Consider the following 26,625-nt stretch of genomic DNA (forward strand, 5'->3'; position numbering starts at 1 on the left):
GTTGAACTTCACCCTCTCCAGCATACCTTTCCTAAGACGTAAAGGAGTCAGTGTGAAGTGTGTTTAGGCACAGGCAACAACTCTAGGGTAATAAAAGTTCTGGAAGACATCATGGAGAATGCAGCAATGTTCAGAATTGCTCCCCACCAAGATAAATGCTATGTTCACTCCAGTGGAGGGCTTCACTCTTATTTCAGGGGATTTACTTCATTACCCACTTTTACAGGCAGCTGAGGGTTGCTGTCCTTCCACTTGTCACTGTGGTAGGCCATCACGCATGACTAGTGGGTGAGAGTAGTATTGCCAGATGTTGGTTGGCTCCGAATCCTCTTCCCTGTAAGTCCACAGTCTTTGCCCCTTCAAGATGCCCTACCCTATCAGAAGGTTGCAGTGAAGGTAGTGATTTCAAACATCTTGAGGAAAAAGAACCATCCTGGAGTTCTACTGGATTGGCAAGGGTAAGACTTTTAATTCAGGTTCTTTTTTACTAAAAAATAACCAGAAGCTTAACCTGAGTGGCCTATATCTGTACATTCACAAGGAGTCCTTTTGAATTGACACAGTGCTGTCTGTGCTACCATCGTTGCAAAATAGAGTCTGGATGTGATCTTTGGAGCTCTACGATGGTTATCTGCATGTAGTTTGCCAGTCATCAGCAGTTTTGGTGGTTCTTGTTTTATCTAGAAGAACTTTGTACTTTAAGCAGTCTATGTACTAGGCAAAGACAGTTACTTGGCAGACTCATTAAGGAGGGCATCATCTGGCAGACGATTACAAACTTGGTGCAGTCAAAGAACCCCCCCCCCCCCAAGACACTAATATCCTCCAAGAAGGACCGACTCTGATAAATAACCGATGTCAGAGCCCCAGTCTAAAACTCATTGCCAAGAAATGCATAATAGTTTCCTTTGTGAAGCTGGCTACACCTGAAAACTGCCTCATTGTTAACACACCCCTAAGAATAGATCCAATAGTCAGGGGTTTAGGGATGCATGTAGACAATAACTTCACCTTTGGTCACCATGTGTCTACAGTAGTAAGGAGATCAGTACATGTTGTGCAATGTATACACAAGGGTATGGCATCCAGGTTCAAGGAAGTCAAAGTTCCAGTATATTCTGCCATCACCAGACCCATTGAGTACAATGCCCCCTTTGGTATGTGCCTGAACAGATGAATGTTGCAGCTGGAACGTCCACTGAAGTTCTACTCAAAAAGGTTACAAGGTGTAAACAACATATCCTACACAGTTCACCTCAAAGCCCTATCCCTGGACTGTCTCCTACTGACAGATGAGGGGCAGCAGTCTGTGGTTGGTATACAAGGCATCCCTGGATCCCACTCTGATGGACCTTCTGCATATCCTGAAAGCAAATGGCATCATAATTACTTGATCTGGTGGCTTAAACTTTGCTTGCAGCATAAATTGGACATGTTGAAGAGACAGATATGCATCTCAGAGACTATCCCTTCTCTTGAACAGGCTTCCCTTCCATGTGAAGCAGAGTTTTTTCTTAACACAATTCAAGTGAAACTTTGATCATTGGATGGGGAATTGGAAATTTAGCCCTGGTGCAAGCCCTAACCTACATTTACCCCGTAGAATAATCTTAAGGTTTCTAAACTTTGGCTATGCTTAAATAGGCCCCTGTGGTAGTTAGCTTAGTATACATCTGTGAACCTAAGACCTTCCTAAGGCAGGTAAGAGCCAATTACAGTATATCCACAGTAGCCCAGACACTTGTGTCTTATTTAGCAGTCTTGTTCAGTCTTTTTTCTTTTTCCACAAACAGCTACATTTTTCTTCAGTCCACATCTTTTTCTAAACGCTGTGCTGTGAACTTTGCCTCTAGAGCAAAGTCAGGATTTTCCATGTCCATTGTATAATAGTTACTTACAGCAGCACATCCTTAGGGCTAGCCAAACATTGGTCCATGAGCTTAGGGAATATTCCTAAATGTAAAGACTACTGTAGCAGTGAGCCCTAAAATGAACACAGTAAAGTAGTACTAAGAACTTAACAAAATTGTAAATGTTTGTTTGTATTCACTGTTGCAGTGCTGTCTCCCTCCATCTACCCTTTTTCCTATGTTTTGGACATCCAGAGGTCCTGAGTGGGTACACAGTCACCCTTCCTCCACCTTCCCTCTTTTACCTCCACCGCCAAAGTCATTCTCCCTTGTAGGGGTATTTTTATGGGACTGCCATTGTCTATCTAGAATATTAGTGTTCTGCATCAGACACGTGTTTCTGGAGGCTGATAGAATCAAAGATGGTGCAGGCGAACTTCCTTTATAAACCATGCATGTGCTGACATCCTATGGGGGGGTAACTACCCAACCTAAAAGCTCTGGAAGTCAGGCTGGACTTGTCACATTCAGCAACAGAAGTCTCAAATCTGAAAACCTGCAACAGTGATCAAACTTTGACATCTACAATTTTGACGTGTATGTGGCACAGCTGTACTTGTGTCTGTAGGAGAGTATTCACCACTATCAGTGGATCTTTGGGGTTGGGTCATCCTTGCTTTTTTCTAAAAGCCTTTCTTGGTAGCATTGTAGATATTGGGTCTTCATTTATTATTTCTTGATTTTCAAGAAGTCTGCTTGTTAGTCTTTAAGGGCAAACTGTTGGTCTCTGTGGCTTAGTGTGCAGCTTCACATTTTGTGCTGGCACAGTCTGCACCCTCCTTGTACAGAGGATGAGCTTCTGAGGAAAAAAAATGTTTTTTATGAATTTGTGCATAAGCTGAAGGCAGTGATAAAGCCAATTTAGGAGGATTCCCTTGTAGGTCAATTAATACATTTTTGAGATTTGTTTTTGTAGTATATAGTGCTGTGGTATTTCCCCCTTCTTTACCTCAATCTTTCAATTGTGTTGTCTTTTCTTGGGGTTTGTTCATATTTTTCCTTTTGTGTATTTGTTACGTAAATAATATAATTATTTTATATAGAGTCCTCATGAAACTTGCTTTCAGAAACCACTCTTGATACCAGCACTTGACACTAGATTTTAATGTAAAGTTTGCCCAAACAAGAACTGCTGGACATCAGCAGTGAGATTCATACTAACTGAATTATCTCCTGAAAGAGTCATTCTCTAAAATCATTTATATTGTTGTATTTGGGTGAAGTGTTGCATGTTTTGAGTGGCAGCTGGACTTGATTTCTAGCTAAATGTAGGATTTCTCACTTGGTAGTATAGAATTTGTCTGGATTTCAGATAGCAGCAGAAAATAATGAAAATTAGTGGAAAGAAAGCATGCTTATATTTCTGATTGTAATTTTCCAGTTTATGGATTTGATAGAGATGGTGGAAAAGCAGGCCTCCATTTCTGACATCCTAACTGCATTCAATGATCAGAGTACGTCTGACTACTTGGTGGTTTACTTACGACTCCTGACATCGGGGTACTTGCAGAGAGAGAATGGATTCTTTGAGCATTTTATTGAAGGAGGACGAACAGTGAAGGAATTCTGTCAGCAGGTAAAAAAAATTGTTTGACATTTCAGAAGACTGCATTGTTCGTTAATGAAGGTTAGACTGTGACCTTTTAATATTGCTGCAGATTAATTTTTTCCCCTCCTCTGTTAGGAAAACTGTTGACATGCATACATTTCTCTATTTTAGGTATAAAAGTGTTATCTGATGAACAGCTGCTTCAGTAAATTGGTAATTACATCAGTTTGTAGTGCTTCATACCTGAAGTTGAGTCTTTCAGTTGGGGGAGGGGTCATTTTTAAAGCAGTGTCTGATGGGAAGTGCTCCAACTTCAGTAACAAACAAGATTGCATGCCACAGACATCAAGACCATTCTGCCAAAGAATTTTCTTAAGCAGTCTTGCCTTCCCATCATGAATCCCTCTCCCTCAATGTCCATTTCTTAAGTGCTGCATGAAACTCTTTTTAAGAATTTATCTTGGATGGTTCATGTATTTTTTGCGAGTTAACAGTGATTCCAGCTTTATCCAGATGAAACTAACAAGTCAGAGTTGAATCCCCAAAAAAAACTTTTTTTGGGGGGGGGGGGCAAACCCACCTTACCTGACGTTTCTCTCCTCACCTCACGCAAATCCCTTGCTTAAATTTACTAACTCCACAGTTACACAGCTCTGGTGGACAAAGAGAATTAAACTCCAAAAGGATTCTTTGCCCACACGCAAGTTGGAGCCGCACACAATTTGAACACAGCCCATGAAATATTCTCTGAAAAATAGGGTAACAAGGATATGCTGTTTGGTTGCAGAAAGTTGTTAGTCTGGAATTGTATTTACTGTTTTAATTCTAGTAGTTGCACTAGTGTGTTTAAATATGATTGACTTTGGGGACATGACAACTGTACGCAAGTAATTTCTGAGAGTCACAAACCTCTGAAACAGTTTTGGTGAAAACTGCATTCATCAAAACTGACTCTGCCCTTTCTACATTGACTGTCGATCTACAAGTTAGGGGATGCAAGGGGCTTAGCCTGCCACAAAAAGTTTTGGCTTTGTTAAATGCGGATTTTACTGAAACTGTTTGGGAGCTTTTAGGTTCACTGAAAATGTTGGCAAGTCCACATGAATCTGGCTTTCTTCCTATAACTTTTAGCTACTTTAGTTGTGTGTCCTTAGTGTTCTGGGCTTTAGGCCTGCTCAGGCTGCAGTGCTGAAGCCCTTCAAACAAATGTGCCTTTTAGCAGGGCTATATTACTGAAATGATAGGCATATAATGTTTCATTTGTCTCAAAGAGGAACACTGCATGTCCAGTCACTACATCTTTGTAAATTTTAATCATGCTGCTAGAAGAAGGAGGCAAAGAGGATCTCGGGATGTTTTGTTGAAGAAGACTCCATTGGTTAAACCCCTTAGGTTTTTTTGACACTGAAGCATTTTGTATATGGGCTCCAGACCCTGCTAGGACTATCGGAAAACTAAAGGTGTTTGCTCTGTGAAACGCAAGGACTGTTCATGTTGTCTATAGCTGCTCCAGCTATGGAGACTGAAAAGATTAAATGAATGCAACAGAAGTTGGTGGGTGGTGATGAAATACCTGCCATACTAATTCTGGAGCCTGTGTGCTCTCATGATCACTGTAGAAGTGGTCTCCACCCCATCCATATTCACCTTGCATCACAATTCTATGTAGTTGCCTACAGCTGACTTGAAAAGGTAGTAGAAGCTATTCATAGAGCACAGGAAAAAAGTTCTTTGGCTTCCTGCTCCATCCCCTTTGTCAGAGGGCACCAGGCAAGTTTGCATGAAAAACAGGTACAGCCCTACTCCCCAGTCCTGGAGTTACTTATGGACCTTGTCAGTGGTGTTTTTCAGTCCATCAGCACCATTCTGTAAGTGGTGTTCGGGCTTCCATTCACAGGTCTGATGCTGAACATGCTGCTTTTGTTGCCTTTTCTGCTTCTGTACCAGGACCTAATATAAGTACCTCCACTAGTGAGGTACTTACTGTTTGGTCGTTCAAGTACTGTGCAAGGCTTGGCTCCATACAGTAGGTTGTCTACTCTGCAGTGACATTGCCAACTTACAGGGCACTGCTGCTTTTAACTGCCATTATGTCAGCACCAGCATTTGGACCCTACAGCTTCAGTGTGCCTGTACAGGCAATATCAGCATGGCATCAACTCAGTATGTATTGCTGGTGGACTATGAGATGACCTTCCCTGTAGCAAAATTCACACAGTGCAATTTTGGCCACATCTGTACCTGTTGCACAGCCTGTACTATGAAGCCATTCTCGAGAGTATCCTCCTCTTTTGAATGGGGACCTTCCCAAAAAATGACCACACAAAGCCACTGAGAAACAGAAGTGTCAGGTATCCCATACTAAGCTTTCAGCTAGTTAATAAAGATGAGAAAGAAGTCATAGATTTTACTGAATCATCACTGGAAGAGTCAGAATTTAGTGACTGCATGCTTGTGATGGAAGTGAAAGGGGAAGTCACCTAGGGACCTAATCCAATTTCCCCATTTGATGTTGTAGCATTAGGCCTGCAGGTTTACTTTCATACTCTTGCATGTTTTTAATCACTGGTAGATATTTTGGTTGCCTGGGACAGCATAGACACAGTAGCTAGAGTCCCTCATAAGCAGACTATGTTTTCCACTTTTCAAAAGATTGCATTGTCTGGGTGCTGATTCCCAACCTTGACCCTTTTGTTTTCCACAGCACCCATATGGCCATATGTAAAGGTGTTTACTTCCCTCTGAGTTTGGTTGTCCATCCCATACAGGGGTTGTAGGGCCATGAGCATGTTTGGTAGGATTTTTGCAGTGGAATCATTTCATGTGATGGAAGAGCTGCGAGGTGCCACTTGAAGACATAATCAAAGACTAGATGACATTTTCCTCCGATATGCTCAGTCTTATGGTCCGCATCACGTATAGTGCAGCAAAGGTTTGGCCAGAGCAGTGAGAGCAGGCAGTCCTGGCTCAAGCTAACAGAGTTTGCGGAAGACATCAGAGTGATCTTTTGGATATCCCATTTACAGGTCCTTCTTTGTTTGGTGCAGAGGTATCTTAAGGATATGGAGGATCACAGTAAGTCTGTTGTAGCTGTGGGAGTAAAATTTCACCATCTACAGCTTTCCTGCAGCAGAATATAGAGAAGCCAGCTTTGGATGTTCTTCAAGCTTGGCCCACAGCAAAACCAACGAGAAAATGTCAGGAATGGCTACTTACATCAAGATCATCCACACAGAGGAAGAAGCAATCCTCAGGGAGGCTGTCAGACCCAGTGTAACTAGCAGTGTTCCTCTAGGCTTCCAGAGCTGCTGTCATCTGGAGACAGTTGGGGAAGTCCACTGTCCTTCCACCAACCACATTGGTTGAAGATCACAAAGGACAGGTAGGTCAAAAACGTAATACCAAAAGATATATAATCCCATTTGTTAGACCCCCACCCACAGTATCATTACCCTTAGACATCCTACTCCATCGAAAGTAAATGGCAAAGAAAAGAAAAGGTGTTAGTTACAAAAAACAGCCAAGAGGTCCTACAGAATGAACAGTACTATTTCAAATTCCTTTTGGTAATTATTAAAAAGGAATTGAGGCCTGTACTTTCTCAGAAGTCTAAATTTTGTATTCCAAATTCCCAGTTAAATATTTTATTTGGTTTTGCTACAGTACAAGGGGATTGAGTGTACTGATTGAGCCCGCAGGATGTCTACCTACACAGTCATGATTGTTAAGGAGTCGTTGAGATACTTGCACTTTAGGATAGCAACTAGATCATACATGATTCAGTCATTCAGAACTGGCAGCAGCAGGCAACAGTTTTTTGACACCTTAAGACTGCCCTAGTGTGTAAAGCACCACCCCCGCTCCCATATTGCACCACCACTCCTCCTTTCCAGATCACATTGCTGCTTTGGTAATCTTATCTCAGGATACTTTCAAGCTAGCAGTGTAATTTTTGTTTTCTTTCTGCTTATCTTGTGTGTTTTTGGTGAATCATTTGATTTGGAATTGACAGTTAAGGTCAGATCCAACCTTTTTCTTCTTTTGGAAGTTGGGCTGTTTTGTAGACATTTTTTGCTTTAGCAGTTCTCCTCTGCTTCCTTGGCATTTTGTGTGCCTGTTCGTGGCTTTTCTTTTGTATTTCAGCTGTATCACTGAGCTTTTTTTTTTTTTTTTTTTAAGTAGTAGATGTTCTTCGTGTTTTACTGTTGCAGTCATCACATTTGGGTTATCTGCCTGCAGGTAGCCCTCAGCCGGCCTGAATACCAGAGTTTTCAGATTTCTGCATCAGATGCTGTCTCTTCTTCCATGACGTCAGGTCGTCAGGGGTATAAAACATGCAGCCGATGCCATTACATCAGTCTTTCTTGCCGTCCGGTGCCCGAAGCAGAAGCAGTTCGCAAGTGCCAGTCGGCCGACTTCTGAAATTTTAGTTTTCGAGATTCAGATCCGAAGTCTTCAAAAAAGATAAGTACCCCGCTGGGGATTCTTTTTCTTTCTCCAACCGATATCAGTAAAAGTTAACAATTGTCTTGCCTGTGGAAAGCAAATACCTCATAGAGATTTTCATTCGTACTGCATCCTCTCTTTAGGCCCAGATCATGACGTCGCTCGCTGTCGGTTTTGTGCCTTGTTCAACCTCCGAACTATTCGTCATCAGGCTATCTTTGCAGCCAATTTTATTTTATTTATTTATTTATTTATTTTATTTTATATTTGTTAACCGGGCTAGTCTAGCTGGATATATGCCCATTTTCAGTAGAGGCCCGGGGAGAAAAGCTCCACACATAAATCTATACTAAGAGACATATTAATAAAAAATTTAAGTATAATAAGAATATACATTTAGTAATAAGAACAACAAATACCTAAGGCACACATAAAAATATACTAGGTCAGTAGTAGCATCACAATTAAATTACACAATTACTTTCGTACTCTGTCTCAGTACTCCAAAATGGCTTCTATAAGCCAGCCGACTACTGATCTTCCGAAAAAACGTAAGGATAAAGACAGAGACAGATTGCATAGGTCCAAAACTGCCGACGACACGTCCATTAAGATAGTCGCCAGTCTGCCGGAAGTCAGTGAGGTGCTTTCACAGCCCCTAATACCTGCTACTTCAGATTTGCAGGCCTCTGCTGAGACCCATTTAGAGTCCGGCATGCCGCGAGATGCTTCTTCGACTATGGAACCTGCGGATGTCTCTACCTTGGATGGGTCCGGAGCCGCTGTGCAGGCACCAGCTTCTGAGGGTGTATTCAGGCCTACAGACTTGCATTTTAAACCAATGTCATTGTTTCCATCCAGAAGTTCCATATCCCTCAGGCCTAAAGCTCGCACTACACCTAGAAAACCGATGACCAAAATGCAAGCTCAGGCCCATATGCTTCAAAAACAAATGCTTAGAATGGCTGAAGACCTTATCTTAATTAGGGGAAACCAGCCTTCCTCCTTTAAGAGACCTAGAACTTAATTTCTTTCTGATTCTTCTGATCAGGAATCTGATATTTCTGCTCCTTCCATTTACCAGGATTTGCCCTTATCTACTCATGAGGATTCTGAGGCAGAGGATTCCATTCCCTTTGCTTCCCCTCCAGAAGATTTTTCCTTCGGTGAAACCTTGCATACTCTTAGGGAGCATTTCCGCTGGGAAAGTCAGGATTACTCGAGTCCAAAAAGAGACTTGGAGAATTCTTATTCCTGCCTCAACATAGGCCTTTGGCTGTCCCTCCTGTTCTGAACATTGTAGATGATGCTTTCTTGGAATCTAGCCTTACCCCAGACACTTTACCTCCAGCTCCCAGAAAACCTGACCGGTACTACAGAGTACCTGACTCTCACAGGTTCCTCTTCAAGAATCCTTCTGCGGATCCAGAGACCATTTCCCAAGGACCAAAAGGCATTAAGGCTACTGCTGCCAAAAATTCTACCCCTTCTAATAGAGATTCTAGAGGCCTAGACAGATGTAGTAAGAAGGTATACACTTCTGCTACATTGACCATTAGGGCTTTAAATTGTCAGTTTCATATGTTAAAGTATCATCAGCATATTATGGGACTACGTAAACAGAAAATTATGTTGATTCCAGACAGTGCTGAATACAAAGAATTGCAAGACTTAATGCATTCTGCAGAACAAGTTGGTAAACATACTTTGCAATGTGGTTTTGACGCTTTAGAAGCATCTTGCAGGGCTGCTGCCACTGGGTCTGTAATTAGAAGGCATGCGTGGCTTAAGGAACAAAACTTGCCAGATCATGTTAAGGCCAAATTACTGGATGCTCCCTTAAACCAAGACCACCTTTTTGGCAACAAAGCAGAAGTCCTTAAAAGGATGGAGGAAAAAGCTAAATCTATGTAAACTGTTAAAGATTTCCTACAAGTACAGCCTCCCAGATTTAGTAGGCATTGACCTTCAAAGAACTGGTCCTTTCCAGTCTCTTCCAGGTCTTCTCAGTCCAAACCCAGGAACAGCAGACTACCTAGGTTACAGTTTCAGGCTACACACAGACCTAAGCAGTGGGGGGCTCCCACTTCCAAAGCAGGGAGTAGTAAGCCACCCCCCTACGGAAAAATGGCACAATGACTTAACCTTAACCCTTCCAAGTCCTGCTCAACTACCTGCTCCCTTAGGAGGAAAACTCGCCCTGCATGCAATAAACTGGGAACTCATTACCCAGGACAAATGGGTTTTGAACATAGTTTCCCAAGGATACCGATTCCACTTCCACACACTACCAACCCCAAACAGTTGGCCAGACCTACCCCCAAATCAGTGGGAGGGAGGCCCAACAGCAGGTTCTCTCTCTTCTCAGTGTCAGGTCTACTCAACCTGTCTCAGCAGAACGAAGGGGACAAGGTTTTTATTCAAGACTTTTCCTGGCACCCAGAAAAGACAACTCCTGGCATCCTATCCTGGACCTCTCTATTCTCAACACCTTTCTGGTAATTCCAAAATTCAAAATGCTAACTCTTCAACAGCTTTTTCCTATGCTAGCCAAGGATGCCTGGCTGGCAACCTTAGACTTAAAATGAAGCTTACCTGCACATGCCAATAAGGGAATCTTGCAGGAAATACCTACGCTTCAGGGCAGACTCCATGCACTATCAGTTCTCTGCACTTCCCTTTGGCTTGTCTACTGCGCCCAGGGTATTCACAAAGTGTCTAGCTCCAGGCATTGCATTTTGCAGGCAGATATATATTCAAATTTACACATACTTGGACGATTGTCTGAATCAGGCAGAAAGTTAGGACTTGCTATTACAACATCTGGCATTCGTAAAGAAACTAATCTCACTGGGGTACACCAGCAACAAAAAGAAATCTCACCTAGTACTGTACCAACAGATTGTATTCTTGAAAGCAAGCTTGAACACAACTTCCCAGATGGCATTCCTCACTCCAGAGAAACAAGTTTATTTGACAACCTACTCCAAACTACTGGCCACAAAACCCCAACTATCTGCAAGGAAAATACTGCAAGCCTTGGGGTTCATGGCCTATTACATCCTACTAATTCCATATGCAAGACTGTATATGAGGAAACTCCATTGGTATCTAAAAAAGCCTATGGTGTCCACATTCTCAGGATGTGGAAACATCATCCCTTGTATGAAGACAGAGTTCCTTTGGTGGGCAGAGCCCTGCTACCACAAGGGACTCCCTTTCACTCTACCCCCTGCCGCCCAAACCCTAACAGATGCATCAGACTATCCATGGGGGTCTCACATGGCAGGGCAATGCATTCAGGGCAAATGGAACCCAAAACAGATGCACGTGCATATCAATCAAAAAGAAATGTTAGCTGTACAGAATGCTCTGACAGCCTTCAAAGACCGCATTATTCCAGGACAGCTATTGGTAAAGACAGACAACACCACCATTATGTGGTAAATAAACAAGCAGGGGGGAACCCACTTGTACCCTCTCTGCAGACTAGCCATGGCTCTGTGGAACACAGCCTTGAGCTACCAAGTACACCTACAAGCTCAATTCCTGCTAGGCAAACTAAATTCACTGGCAGACGACTTGAGCAGAAAACTCATGGATCCACACAAATGGAAACTAGAACCCAAAATATTCAACCTCTTGTGGAACAAATGGGGGGACTCCAGAGGTAGTCTTGATTGCCTCCCCTCAAAACTACCAATTGGACAAATTCTGAACAAAAACTCCCCACAGTCAAGCTTGGAAAGTGGATGCCCTGTCCTTTACCTGGGAAAGCCTCTCGGTTTGTGCCTTTCCCCCTCTGTCTCTCCTCTCGAAGGTTCTACTAAAGATCAAACAGACAGGACAAGCCAATGACAATATTGATTGCACCAGACTGGCCACGCCAGCGCTGGTACCCCCTATTGCGCAGTATAACACTGCTGCAACCATGGCACCTGCCTCACACCCCTTCCCTGCTGTCCCAGCAGGCGGGCCAGATTCTGCACCCTCCGCTTCAAACCCTGAACATTGCAGCCTGGCTGATTCCTTGAGCTCTCCTCTAGCATCCCTCAGTAAGCAGTTGCTGGATGTTATTCTGGAGGCAAGGAGGCCTAGTACTAGAAAATCTTATGCTGAAAAGTGGAAAAGATACTATTCCTAGAGCGAGGCTCGGGGGATGGGCACAACAATGCCTAGCTTACCTCATATTCTACAGTACTTAACAGAAATACTCAAGGCCTATTCTTCTCGTCAGTTAAAATTCATGCCTCTGCCATTTCAGCACATTATAATACTGAGCCACCCCTCTTCTGTAACCTGCTAAAACGATTCCTTAGAGGGGCCAAAAATTTAAGGACCCCCCCCCCCAGGAGAGCTCCCACTCCAGCCTGGGACCTTAACGTTGTATTAGAAAAGCTCACCCCCCCCCCCCTTTGAGCCAGCTGCAACAGCAGATTTGAAATTCCTTTCTTGGAAAACAGCCTTCCTTCTAGCCATCACTTCAGCAAGAAGAGTGTCTGAATTGCAGGCCCTCATGGTAGTGGAACCCGTCATTATCTTTAATGTGGACAGAGTTTCCTGCAGGACTAATCCCTCCTTTATGCCCAAGGTGGTGTCTAGTGTGGCCCTAAATCAGTCCATTCATTTGCCTACTTTTTTCTCTAATCCACAAAACAAAGGGGAACGAATACTGCACTCTCTGGATGTGCACAGACAACTTAGATTTTATTTGGACAGGACTAAGCCTCTCAGAAAATCTGAACTGCTGCTAATTGGCTTTGCTGCAGGGGCAGAGGGGAAGGCCATTTCAATGCAAACCATTTCCAAATGGATAGCCCTTTGCATTAATTTCTGCTACAAGCACCATGGAAAACCTACCTCTCAGGGGATAAGATGACATTCCACCAGGGCAGCATCTACCTCTGTGGCTTTTCTCAGAGGAGTCCCTACTAGGGACATCCTAGAAGCTGCTACCTGGAGCTCTGTACATACCTTCACCAAGCATTACCACATGCCTATCTTTTCTAAATCCAGAGCTAGATTTGCCACTGCAGCATTGCAGGGCTTAATAGCTGGTGCTAATGATATTTAGCTTCCTCCTCCCTTCCTTAGCTTTGGGAATCAACCCAAATGTGATGGCTGCAGCAGTGAAACACGAAGAACATAGTACAGTTGTGTACACTTACCAGAAATGTAGATGTTCGAGTGTATTCACTATTGCAGTCCTGGTTACCCTCCCTCCAGTCCCCTTACTTCTCTCGACTCTTCCTTTCCTTCTTGACTGGTATATTTATTTTTTCTGGTGTATTTGCCTTTTGTTGGGGGAGTACCATACCATATAATTGCTTCCTATTGTGGGGGCACCTGACATCTGGGGCAAGAAAAACTGATGTAATGGTGTCGGCTGCATGTTTTATACCCCTGACGTCATGGAAGAGGACCCGATGCAGAAATCCAGAGACTCTGGTATTCAGGCTGGCTGAGGGCTACCTGCAGGCAGATGACCCAAATGTGATGACTGCAACAGTGAATACCACTCGAACATCTACATTTATGGTAAGTGCACACAACTGTACTTTCTGAAGAAGGACCCTCCATCACTTCTTTTGGGGATTCAGAAGAGAACCGGCCTCATCCACCCCGAGGATGTCACCTTTGGAGAGACTTTCCATGCTATGAGGGAACATTGCCAGTGGGAAGCACAGGAATACCCTCACTCAAAAGGGAATTAAGGAGTTCCTGGATCTGCCAGAGCACAAACCTCTTGCTATTCTACCCATTTTAGGGGTGGTTGAAGATGTCTTCCAGTATTCCTCCCTGAATCCTGATTCTCTTCCCTCTGCCCCTTGTAAACCAGATGGGTTTTATAAGGTACTGGTCTCTCATAAATACCTTTTCAACAATCCATCTGCTGATCTAGAGGTGGTCACCTCAGGACCCAAGGGAGCTAGAGCCAGTTCCTCTAGAAACCCTTTACCTATGGATAAATAGAGCAGAGCCCCTGATAGATTTAGAAAAATGTTTATACATCAGCCACCCATACTATGAGCGCTCTCAACTGTCAATTTCACATGATTAAATGTCAGCAAACCATTCTGGATCAGTTTAAACAAAAGGTCTCATCACTGGAGCATAAAAACCTTTCTAAAGAGCATTTGGATCTCTGCCACTCCAGTTTTCAGGTAGCTTGGCACTCCTTACACTGTGGCTATGATACTGTGGAGGCTTCTAGCTGGGGAACTGCCACTGGCTCCATTATTAGAAGGCATGCATGGCTTAGGGTACAGTCTCTTCCTGACCTTGTTAAGTATAACCTTCTTGATGCTTCCCTTGACAAGAAATTCCTTTTTAAGCTGAGGCTGTTCTTCAAAAGCTGGAGGACGAAGTGAAGTCTCTGCAGGCTGTGAAAGACTTCCTCCTAGGTTTAGTAAGAACTTCCCCACTAAACACCGGCCCTTTCCCTTGCAACCTAGGGGCAGACAAAGGAAAACCCAGCAGGAAAGGACTCATAGACAACGACAGCAGCTTCAGAGACCCAGGCAGTGGATCTCAGAAACTTCTAGAATAGAGTTCTACGTCCCAGGCTTCTGCCAGAGGGCAACAATGTCTCACCCTCCCCCACTCCATCACAAACAAGACTAGGAGGAAAGCTGTCCCTATTCAAACAGAACTGGACTCCCATCACTTCAGACAAGAGAGTTCTAGACATTATATCAAATAGTTACAAACTCACTTTCAAAGAGCCTTTAAAATACACAGGCTATCCAGATATTCCTCAGAACAAAAAAAAACAGAGGGCCTTTCTCAAATTCAGTTTTTGTGTTCTGAGGGATCAGTGGACCCAGTTCCACAACATCAAAAAGCAAAAGGTTCTTCTCCAGGCTATTCCTGGTCCTCAGAAAAGAAGGCTGTTGGCACCGCGTCATATACCTGTCCAACCTCAATCAGTTTCTTGGTTCCAAAATTCAAAATGTTGACACCTCAAAAATTCCTGTGGATGATGACCCCATGGAAATTTATGGCTTCTCTGAATTTAAAAGATACCTACCTGACATCCCAGTTCAAGAATCACACAGAAGCTTTCTTCGCCTTTGAGCAGGTTACAGTCACTGTCAGTTTTCAAGCACTGCCCTTTGGCTTGTCTACTGCTCCAAGGATTTTCACCAAATGCTTAGACCTTGCAATTGCCTTCTGCAGGATTAGAGGGGTCCAGATATACCCCTACCTGGATGATTGCCTAATTCAGGCCACGAACCTGTCAAAATTTTACAAGGATCTGAAATTTACTCCCAAGACCTCCTGTCCTCCCTGGGATTCACAATCTGCAAAAATCCAACACTATTCTAACCAACAGGATAGCTTTTCTGGGGATACTCCTGGACTCTCCACTTCCTCCAGACAAGGTCTCCTTTTTGACCCACTACTTTTCTCCTTTAAAATGCATCTCAGCCAGAGAGTTTCTCCGAGCACTGAGGTACATGGCATCTTGTATCCTCTTGGTCCCCCTGGCCAGGCTGCACATGAGGAAACTCCAGTGGTACCTCAAAAATGTATGGTGCCAGCAGTGTCAGTCCCTGACGACTGAGATACAGCTGATCCCTTGTCTCAAACAAGAGTTTACTTGGTGGGTACAGGCTTGTGTCCAAAATAAGGGCCTTCCATTCAGATTCACCTTACAGGGCCAAATTTTCACCACAGATGCCTCGGAGACAGCCAGGGAGCTCAGTTTCAACACTTCCAGTCCCAATGGAAGTGGGAGGTTCAGTTGAAGGATAGACACTTAAACTGGAAAGAGCTTATGGCAGTGCCAAAAGGCCTGATAGCTTTCAAGGAAAATGGGAACCAGGGGTCCTGGTAGTGAAAACAGACAGACGACAACACAGTTATATGTATATAAACAGGCAGGGGGGAATACCCACTCTTACCCTGTATGCCATATAGCAATGCAAGTTTGGGAAACTGCTCTCTTTCTGGAGTTGCACTTTGTGGCGCAATACCTTCAAGGGGCTCAAAATACTCTAGCAGATCACCCCAGTAGAAACCTGATGGACACGAATGGTATCTGCATCTGGAAATATTTCTCAGAGTGGCCCAGAGATGTGGAGACCTAAAGATAGACCTCTTCGCTACCAAGGAAAATGCTGAACTGGAAAGATTCTGTTCCAGGAACAAACAGAAATCAGTCTGGAGAAGAGATGATTTCTCTTCCTTTGGATTCATCTCTTCACTTATGCATTTCCTCCCTTACCCCTACTACCTCAAGTGTTTCTAAAGATAAGGGAAGAGGGCCCAAGAGCAATACTGGTAGCCCCAGACTGGCCCAGGCAACCTTGGTATCCTCTGCTTCTCGAACTAACCAGCCAGAGTCCATGGCTGTTGCCTCAAAGTCGACCTAAGGACAAAGGAAGGATTGTGCCTAGCCTGCAGACACTCAGCCTTTCTGCTTGGAGAATTGCCAGCATCCAGGAATAAGCTTACCCTAAGCCAACAGGTTCAGGGCATTCTCAAGGAATCCAGAAGGCCTAGCAGTAGGAAATCATACTCATCTAAGTGGAAAAGATTTTCCATCTGGTGCCAGCAGCAGCACCACAGTCTGATTTGGCCCAGATTGCTACCATTCTAGATTATCTGGATAGTTTGGTTGACAAAGGCCTCTCCTTCTCCTCCATTAAAATTCATTCATTTATCATTTTAGCCCTTATTCCTGTCTTTTCTCATTCCCCGTTAAGACAGTTTCTTGGGGGGGGTCATTCGCATCCGACTACCCAGGAGGCAACCTACCCTTTCATGGTAATTGACATTGCCTCTTTTTGAAACCTGCAGCTTCTGCCCAACCGAAGTTTCTTAGTTGGAAAACTACCCTCTTGCTGGCTATCACCTCAGCCAGGTGGGTTTCTGAACTGTAAGCTCTCATGGTGGTGGAACCATTCCTCATCTTCCACCCAGACAGGATTTACCTCAGAAGTAACCCTTCTTTCATACCTAAAGTGGTCACTCTATAAATCAAGCCATTCACCTGCCCATTCTTTCCCAACACCCAGAACAAAGGGGAAAGAATACTCCATTATTTGGATGTGCATAGGCAGCTACGCAATTAACTTGACAGAACAAGAACCTTGAGAAAAATCTGATGCGCATTTTGTGACCTTTGCCCCTGGCTATGAGGGAAAGCCAGCTTCTAAACAGAGCATCTCAAAATGGATCTCCCACTGTATCTCTTTGTTACAGCCATCATGGCACAAAATCTCCTGAGGCTAACGGGCAAAACTCCACTAGGGTTACTGCAACCTCTGCTGTGGACATCGTGGAAGCTGCTACCTGGTTGGATGTCCATACCTTCACCAAACACTTGCACTGGGCAGCCTTTTCCAAGTCCAGAGCAGATTTGCCAGTGCCATCCTGCAGGCAGCCTTTGCCACTGCCATCCTGCAGGGCAGCCTCTCTTGTCCCTAATCTCTTCCCTCTTTTCAGCTTTGGGAATATTCCCACACTTTAGGACTGCAACAGTGAAATACAAAGAACATAGTACAGTTGTGTACACTTGCAATAAATGTAGATGTTCGAATGTATTCACTGTTGCGGTCTTTTTTTTTCCTTCCTCCTTCCCCCTTAACCTACTAGATAGCTGGCTTATAGCCTGCCTTCTAGCTAAGGAAACCCTCCTTCGGCTCTCTTCCTGTAGGGGTTCTCTTCCTTTGTCACCTGCTGCTCACTTGGGGCTCTTAACTATTGGGGACAAGAAAAAACTGATGTTCATCGTGTTACACTGCTGCAGTCATTACACTTGGGTTATCCTGCCGTCAGGTGGTCCTGCAGTCGGCCAGAGTTCCAAAGTCTTGGTCCGGTGTCGGTTGCTGTCGCTTCTTCCCTGACGTCAGTGCGCCAGGGGTATATAAGATGCATCCGACGCCATTTTCTTCAGTCTTTCTTGCCGCGCGGTGCCCGAAGCAGAAGCAGTTCGCAAGTGCCGGTCGGCCGACTCCTGAGATTTTCGAAGTCGAATTTCAGATCCGAAGTCTTCAATAAAGCTAAGTACCCGTTAGAAACTTTTTTCTTGCCTCAGACCGATGTCAGAAAAAGTTAATAATTGTATTTCTTGTGGGAAGCAAATACCTCATAAGGACTTCCACTCTTACTGTATTCCATGCCTAGGCCCTGATCACGATACCACTAGTTGTCGGTTTTGTGCTAGATTTAACAAACGCACTATAAAAAGACGTTTTGATTTTGCTTTGCACTACTTTGGCTGAAGGTTCAATTATACTATGCCATCGGATCAACCGATGACCGCAATTCCTTAAAAATGCAAAGACAAGGATAAAGACAGACATTCGAGGTCCAGAATCGACGACAAAACCTCTTCTAGGCCAGTCGCCGGTTCTCAGTGAGGCACTTTCGCAGTCCCTGACACCCGCTACCTCAGAGTCACAGGCCGCCTCTGTCTCCCACATGGAGACAACTAGGCCTCTGGAAACTCAAGGTATTGGGCCTACGCAAACTAATCCCTCAGTTGGGTCCAGAGCCGCTGAGCAGGCATCGGTTTCTGAGGGAGTTTTCAGACCTTTACAACTTACCATTAAAGCAACAGCCGAGGCAAAAGTACCGTTAAAGACAAAGAAGCAAGTACAGCATTCTCTTGGACAGTCCTCCATGCCTAAGAAACAGATGCTTAAAATGGCTGAAAACCTCATTACTCTAATCAGGGGTTCCCATCCCCCTCCTGAGAAAAGGCCTAGGCAGGATACAGACTATGATTCCTCTGATCAGGTTTCCATTTCCTCTGATTCCTCTTCAGACCAGGGATACTCTCTACCCCCCTATGAGGACTCTGATGGAGAAGAATCTATCCCTTCAGCCTCTCCTCCTAAGGATTATTCTTTTGGGGAAACTTTACATACCATGAGGGAGCATTTCCATTGGGAAAGTCAGGATTATTCAGAATCCAAGAAAAGGCTCAGGGATTTCCTTTTACTGTCTCAGCACAGGCCCCTGGCTATTCTGCCTGTGCTAGATATTGTGGATGATGTGTTCTCTGAATCCAGCTTATCTCCTGATTCTTTGCCCCCTGCACCAGCCAAGCCAGATAGGTATTATAGAGTCCCTGACTCTCACAAGTTTCTTTATAAAAACCCTTTGCTGATCCAGAAACTATTTCCCAGGGTCCGAAAGGGGTTAAGGCTTCCATTGCAAAAAATCCAGTGCCCTCTGACAGAGATTCCAGAGCTTTGGATAGATGAGGGAAGAAAGTTTACACTTCTGCAACTTTAGCAGTAAGGGCTTTAAATTGCCAGTTTCACATGCTTAAGTACCAACAATATTTAATGGCTCAGTTAAAACAGAAAATGCTTGCAAGCTCAGAAGCTCCTGACTGTAAAGAAATGCAGGATTTATTGCATGCAGTTCAACAGGTGGGAAAACATACTCTGCAATGTGGTTTTGATTCTTTAGAGGCCTCTTGTATAGAGCCGCAGTTACAGGTTCTGTGATTTGAAGACATGCTTGGTTAAAAGAACAGAGTTTACCTGATCATGTTAAGGCAAAATTATTGGATGCTCCTTTACAGCATGACACCTTGTTTGGTGTTAAGGCAGAAGAGGTGTTAAAGAAAATGGAGGATAAAGCTAAATCTATGCAAACAGTCAAGGATTTCTTACAGGTACAGCCACCTCGATTTAGCAGAAATTGGCCAACAAAGAATTGGTCTTTTCCAGTGTCAGACAGGCCACAGAGAGGCAGACACAGACACCCAAGAGGCAGATCTCAACCCCAAGGCTCTAACAGACAACGACAGTGGGGCACCTCAACCCCAAAAGGAGGTCAGGACAAGTCTCAACCTTACAAGAACCAGTCCCAATGACTTCCCCCTTCGTACGCCAAGCACTTCCCTTTTGGCAGCCCCCTTAGGGGGAAAACTAGCACTTTTTTCTCAAAACTGGCAAAAAACTATCACTTTTTTCTCAAAACTGGTAAACAATCACCCAAGACAAATGGATTCTGAATATTGTGTCTCAAGGTTACAGGTTCCACTTTTATACTTTACCAAGGCTAAAAGGAATGCCAGACCTGCCACAAAATCAATGGGCAGAGGCACAAAAACAAATTTCAGCCCTCATGTACATGAGAGCTATTCAAAAAGTACCACAACAGGAACAAGGACAAGGATTTTACTCAAGACTCTTCCTGGTCCCCAGAAAGGACAAGGCCTGGAGGCCCATACTAGACCTTTCAATTCTAAATACTTACCTGGATATTCCGAAATTCAAAATGTTGACATTACACCAGCTTCTACCCATGCTGGGCAAGAAGGCTTGGTTTGTTGCTCTGTACCTCAGAGGCATACCTGCATGTCCCTATCAGACAGAATTGCAGAAGATACCTCAGATTCAAAGCTAGTACAATGCACTACCAATTCTCTGCACTGCCCTTTGGCTTATCTACTGCACCCACGTTCTTTACCAAGTGCCTGGCACCAGTAATTGCATTTTGCAGACAAAAAGGAATTCACATATATCCATACCTGGACGACTGCCTCATGCAAGCAGAGACAAAGGACATTCTGCTACAGCATCTGGCATTTGTAAAAAGGTTGCTGATTTCTCTAGGGTACACAGTAAACGAAAAGTCAAAACTAGTGCCCTCACAACAGATTATATTCCTGGGTGCCATCTTAAATACAACGGCCTAGATGGCTTAATTCATGCCAGACAAACAAGTTCAACTAACTCAATATTTCCAATTACTGGCAAAAAAGTCCCATCTCCCTGCAAGAAAGATTCTGCAGGCCCTGGGTTTCATGGCATCCTGCATACTACTAATACCATATGCCAGACTGCATATGAGGAAATTGCAATGGTACCTAAAAAGTGTTTGGACTCAACACTCTCACAGTTTAGAAGCAGTGATACCAATGATTCATTGCCTACAACAGGAGTTTCGATGGTGGGCACAGGCATGTCACCTAAACAAGGGTCAGCCTTTTCCCAACTACAGCCAGGCAGACTCTAACAACAGATGCTTTGGATTACGCCTGGGGTGCACACATGGCCGGAAAATGCATTCAGGGCAAGTGGACCACAGACCAGATGCATCTTCACATCAATCAAAAAGAGATGCTGGCTGTTCAAAATGCCCTAACAGCTTTCAAGGACCTTCTGTATCCAGGACAATTATTATTAAAGACAGACAACACCAAAGTAATGTGGTACGTAAGCAAGGGGGCACTCATTCTTATCCCCTATGCAGGCCAGCCATGTCCTTGTGGAACACAGCTCTAACGTATCAAGTTCATCTGCAAGCACAATTCCCGCCAGGAAAGAAAAATACTCTGGCAGACGATCTAAGCAGAAATATCACGGACCCTCACGAATGGAAATTGAATCCACAAATCTTCCGCGTGGTAACGCAAAAATGGGGATGCCCAGACATAGATCTTTTTGCCTCAACACTGAATTGCCAACTACAAAAATTCTGCACAAGGACTTATCACACACAAGCATGGAAAGTGGATGCTCTCTCGTTCAGCTGGAAAAGCCTAAAAGTTTATGCCTTCCCACCACTGCCTCTCCTTTCAAAGGTACTAAGCCAGACAAGAAAAACCACAGATGACCCTGATTGCTCCAGACTGGCCACGCCAAGCACTGGTACCCAATCTTAAAGAACTTAGCTCAAGGCCCACCATGGATTTTGCCTCAAATTCCACACCTTCTGACTCAACAAAACAATCAGATCCTGCACGGTCAGCTCAAAACCCTAAACCTGGCAGCATGGCAGATTCAATAGTCAAACAGGCAACACCTCTCTCGAAAGCTGTTATGGATATCATTTTGGAGGCCAGGAGGCCTAGCACCAGGAAAGCTTACTCAGAAAAATGGAAGAGATTCTGCGCCTGGAACCAGGCTCAAAGCCTTGACCCTCTTGTCCGAAACATTCCTCAGATTTTACAATACTTAACTGAGATGCTGGACAGAGGCCTATCCTTCTCATCAATTAAGATCCACGCCTCTGCCATTTCAGCACATTACAACATGGATCCTCCTTTATTCTCTCATCCCTTGCTAAAGCAGTACCTCAGAGGGGCTAAAACCATAAGATCTACCCGGAGAGCACCAACACCAACTTGGGACGTCAATTTTGTTTTGGAAAAACTGACCCTGCCACCTTTTGAGCCAGCCAATACAGCCGATCTAAAATTTTTATCATAGAAAACAGCTCTGCTCTTGGCAGTAACTTCAGCACGAAGAGTATAAGAGCTACAGGCATTAATGGCAGTGGAACCTTTTATAATTTTTCATCAGGACAGGGTTTCTTTAAGGACAAACCCTACCCTTATGCCAAAGCTGGTAATAAGTGTGGCTCTTAACCAAACCATCCATTTGCCAACTTTTTATCCAAACCCCCAGAATAAAGGGGAGAAACTTCTGCACTCTTTGGACATACACAGGCAGCTATGCATCTACTTGGACAAAACAAAAGCTTTCAGGAAAACTGAGCAACTGTTTGTAGCATATGCTGCAGGATCACTGGGCAAGGCTATCTCAAAGCAGGCTATTTCCAAATGGATAGGACACTGTATTTGTTACTGCTACACACAGCATGGAAAATCGGTCCCTAATAACATTAGGCCACATTCCACCAGGGCAACAGCCACTTCAACAGTCTTTCTCAGAGGAGTTCCTACCAAGGAAATTTTGGAGGCTGCAACTTGGAGTTCAGTGCACACCTTTACTAAGCATTACCACTTGCCTCTTTACTCTAAATCCAGAGCAGGATTTGCCACTGCAGTTCTGCAGGGCCTCATAGCCAATCCTAACTCTTTATAGACCAGCCACCCAACCTTAGCTTTGGGATTCTACCCAAGTGTAATGACTACAGCAGTGTAACACGATGAACATCGTACCATTTTGTACCTACCATAAATGTAGATGTTCAAGTGTTCACACTGCTGCAGTCCAGGTTACCCTCCCTCCATCCCCTCCTGAACTAGATGGACTTATCTATACCTTTCTGTCCTATACAACCTTTGTGGTGTATTTGCTTGTAACTGAAGGTATTGTTTTTATTTTATATGTATATTTTTTACTAGCAATATGTATTGCTTACCTACTTGGGGGCACCTGACATCTGGGGCAAGAAAAACTGAAGAAAATGGCGTCTGATGCATCTTATATACCCCTGGCACACTGACGTCAGGGAAGAAGCAACAGCAACCGATGCCGGACCAAGACTTTGGAACTCTGGCCGACTGCGGGGACCGCCTGATGGCAGGATAACCCAAGTGTTATGACTCCAGCAGTGTGAACACTTTAACATCTACATTTATGGTAGGTACAAAACTGTACGATTTCTTGACTTAGGTTGGCTTTCTGTATACAAAAATGGGTCTACTTGATGTGGTTGACATTTCACAGTGTCAAAATTCATATGTCTGAGACCATATGATCGACATTTGAAATGTCGACCATACAAGTAAAACATAAAAAAAAAATAAAAAAAAACTTACCTTACCGCTGGTAGCGGGGGTGCTTCGCCCCTCCCCTGCATCCCCATGGGGGGCTCCACCCCCCCTCCCCCACACACAGAACTTAAATATACCAACTCCGAGATACTACAGTCTGGAAGTGGAAATCTTTCCATTCCGCAATGAAGAGAGATGCCAGTTCCCCATGGTCGACATTTCAAATGTTGATCATATGGTCTCGGCCATATGAATGTCGACATTGTGAAATGTTGACCATTCAAAGGGGACCCACCCAAATACACAGTCGGCTGGGGCATCTGCCAGCTCTGGGTGGAGGAAAGAATTTTCTCTGGTAGTTGTGCCGGCCAAGGGCTTTCACAGCAGGAAATCCCACAAGTCAGGGCAGCAACAGTGAATACACTAACAGCTGCATTTATGGTAAGTGAACACAACTGTTTCCACTCTATTCAGCCATCACCAGACCTATCACTGAGTACTTTGCCCCCTTTGGTATGTACCTGACCAGGCAAATGCAACAACTAGGGATGTAACATCTTGACGTTGCTTGCAGCATCTGTTATAAATTTGGCTTCAGGCCCTACAGGAATGGAAGAGCCGATATGATCCTGAAAGGAGTGTTGACATCTGAGTATGTTGCTTCCATGCCAGAGAAGAAGAAAGGCTGAGTAGAACATTCTACTTCAATAGCTTCCAGCCCCCCCTTCTCCTGAGGAACTTTCAAAAAAGCTTGGAATGCAGTGGTTTGGAAAAGTTCATCCTATTCTGGGAATATCCCTATTAAAGGTAATCTGTTATAGCAGACCTCCATAAGCAGTTTTCCTACTGAACTAGTGTTGCCAAAGTATCTTGGGAGTCAAAAGCTTCTTTGGTTGCCTCATTTATCCTCCAGAAAGGACATTGCCCTTGAGCAGAGGCAGTCTGCAAAGCTAGGGCTTCAGCAGTGCTCTTTTTGTGGTTCAACTTTAGTGCACAGATGTGCCTGACTTTCATTGGTTTATCTCTCTGTGCACCTTTCTGCATGGCAAATCATCATGCAAGATGTGTGAAGCCAGGAGATATCAAGATGCTACAGTATTCCCTTTGTCCCTTTCCCAACCTGCCTCCATACCCCTTCTAGATATCCCATCCTGTCAAAGGAGGGAGCCAGAAGAGAAGTGGTAAAGTTTCTTCCTAGAAAAGAGCAATTCAGGAGGTCTCACCGACCAGTAGCTCAGGAATTTATTCCAGATGTCCTTCTATTCCAATGGTGCAGTATTCTACTAGTGGGTTTACCCTTCTTCTGATCAGCTTGTTCGGCCAGGTTTCCAAAGCTTTTTCAGTCCCTCTTGGTGCATTGGACGTCTGACATGGAGGCAGGTACGTGAGCAATAAAGGTGACGTCTATATGCACCAGCCCTCAGAACTTTTCCACTGCCAGCTGTATGCCAGGTGCTACTCGCAGATGTCGGATCTGTTTCGCATTAAAGATAAGTACCCTGTTGGGGCCTTTTTCTTCAGTCCTTTTGTATTTTATAGTCTTCATGTCTGGTAAGAGAAAGTGCAACTGTGGTCTTCAAATTCCACATAAAGACACCCACAACCAGTGTCTCTTTTTTTTTGTCTGGGTAGGGATCACGATTACAAAAACTGCGCCATCTGTAAATCTTTCATCCCCAAGACCCTTCGCTGCTGCTTACAGGCTCTCGACTTATACCTTGAGAACCAGCACCTAAGACAGATAGCTCTCTGTATGGAAGCTGTGTCAGATACCCCATCCGAATCACCAAGGTAGAGGGCCGAGTCCATGCGACCTACTTCTTCCACTGTACCTCCGTCTGCCGCTCCTCAGCCTGTAGCCGGCATCAGCTTGGCTGAGGACCTGGCTTCTGGCACTTCAGATACAGCGGGTACCTTTCAGGAGGCCGCACAGTCTAGAGCGGATGACATATCCAGGGAGGATGTACTGGCGCCTGCTACAGACGCCAGGGGGGATCCAGTATTTTCGATGGGTGCTTCGGACCCGGCCTTCACACCTCCAACGATTTCTTCCAGGCCTACCGTCCGCCAGACGCTGGCTAGGCCTTCTAAGAAAAAGCAGAAGGCCAGACATTTTTCCACAGCACCAGAGGCCATACCTGACTGGGCAGGCCTTCAGCCAGAGTCTGTACAATGGGCTCTTGGCCCTCAGGCCTTCCTCTGAGTTCACCCCTGTGGTTTCACCTCTTCTCAGCCCTAGGTCTTCATTACCTGAAAGGACTGTGAGCCATCCTGCAGTGGAGGAACTGTCTGATTCCTCTGAGGACTCCCTCTCCTACTCTTCCCAGATTTCATCCTCCTTTGGGCATGGATCCCCTGAAGAGGCCTCTGCAGAACCTGATTCCCCAGTGGAAGACCTAACCTTTAGGGACACTGTTAACCTGATGACAGAACACTTTAAGTGGGAATGCTCAGACATGTCTGAAGCACAAAAAAGATTTTATGATCTGATTCGGATGGAATCACCTAATCAGTCACCTGTCCCACCTGTCCAACCCTGGATGCATTTGCTACGGCATCCATTAGTCCAGATTCCTAATCAGCAGCTCTTCAAAGAGCAGACGGATTATACAGGGTCCCAGACTCAGACAAATTCCTTTTCAAGTGCCCCCCCAGCAGACCCTGCCACTGTTTCCATCTCTATGGACAGGGCATCCAAACTCCTCCCTACTACCACTGTCCTGCCTGCAGATAAGGACAGCAAAACCATGGAGAGGTGGGGAAAAAGATTTATACTTCTGCTACCCTAGCTTTTATGGCAACAAATTACCAGTCTCACATGGTCAAGTACTCTCTGGCTCTTCTGGACAAAGCATCCAAAGAACTTAATGACATTCCTGACTGTGCTGATAAAGCATCCTTGTCTTCCTTACTAGGGCTTGTCTCACAAGTGAGTAAGCACTCTTGTAGGTGCACATACGATGCAGCTGAGGTCTCAGACAGGTCAGCTGCATCAACATCCGTCCTAAGAAGATATTCCTGGCTACATCTGCAGCCACTCCCTGGTGACTTCAGAGCCAAGCTCCTGGATGCCCCCTTGGACCATTCGGCCTTCTTTGATGCTAAGTTGGCTGATCTTTTCAAGTCTCTCCAGCAGAAAGGGAAAGAGCTTCAAGACCACAAACACCTCCTTGTCTCTCCAATCCCAAAGTTCCAGAGGAACTTCCCAGCTGAGACACAATTTATAAGAAAGGCATCAAGGCCCTCAGCCCCCCTAGGTCTAGAAGACCTCCCAGGAAACAAAC

At 44.6% G+C, this 26,625-nt stretch overlaps 1 protein-coding gene across 5 annotated transcripts in view; it reads left to right on the plus strand.

Annotated features, from left to right (window-relative positions):
* The window catches only part of OTUB1 (OTU deubiquitinase, ubiquitin aldehyde binding 1), a 669,979-nt gene that overhangs the window by 609,362 nt on the left and 33,992 nt on the right, over positions 1–26,625 (plus strand). For all 5 annotated transcript variants that reach the window (XM_044075629.1, XM_044075633.1, XM_044075632.1 and 2 more), the window contains exon 6: positions 3,292–3,486. In XM_044075629.1, the coding sequence (XP_043931564.1) occupies positions 3,292–3,486 (195 nt within the window). The remainder of the gene's footprint in view (positions 1–3,291; positions 3,487–26,625) is intronic.

The sequence above is a fragment of the Protopterus annectens genome, chromosome 6.part1 (genome assembly GCF_019279795.1).
Source record: "Protopterus annectens isolate FY-2018-M chromosome 6.part1, PAN1.0, whole genome shotgun sequence".
Classification (NCBI taxonomy): domain Eukaryota; kingdom Metazoa; phylum Chordata; order Ceratodontiformes; family Protopteridae; genus Protopterus; species Protopterus annectens.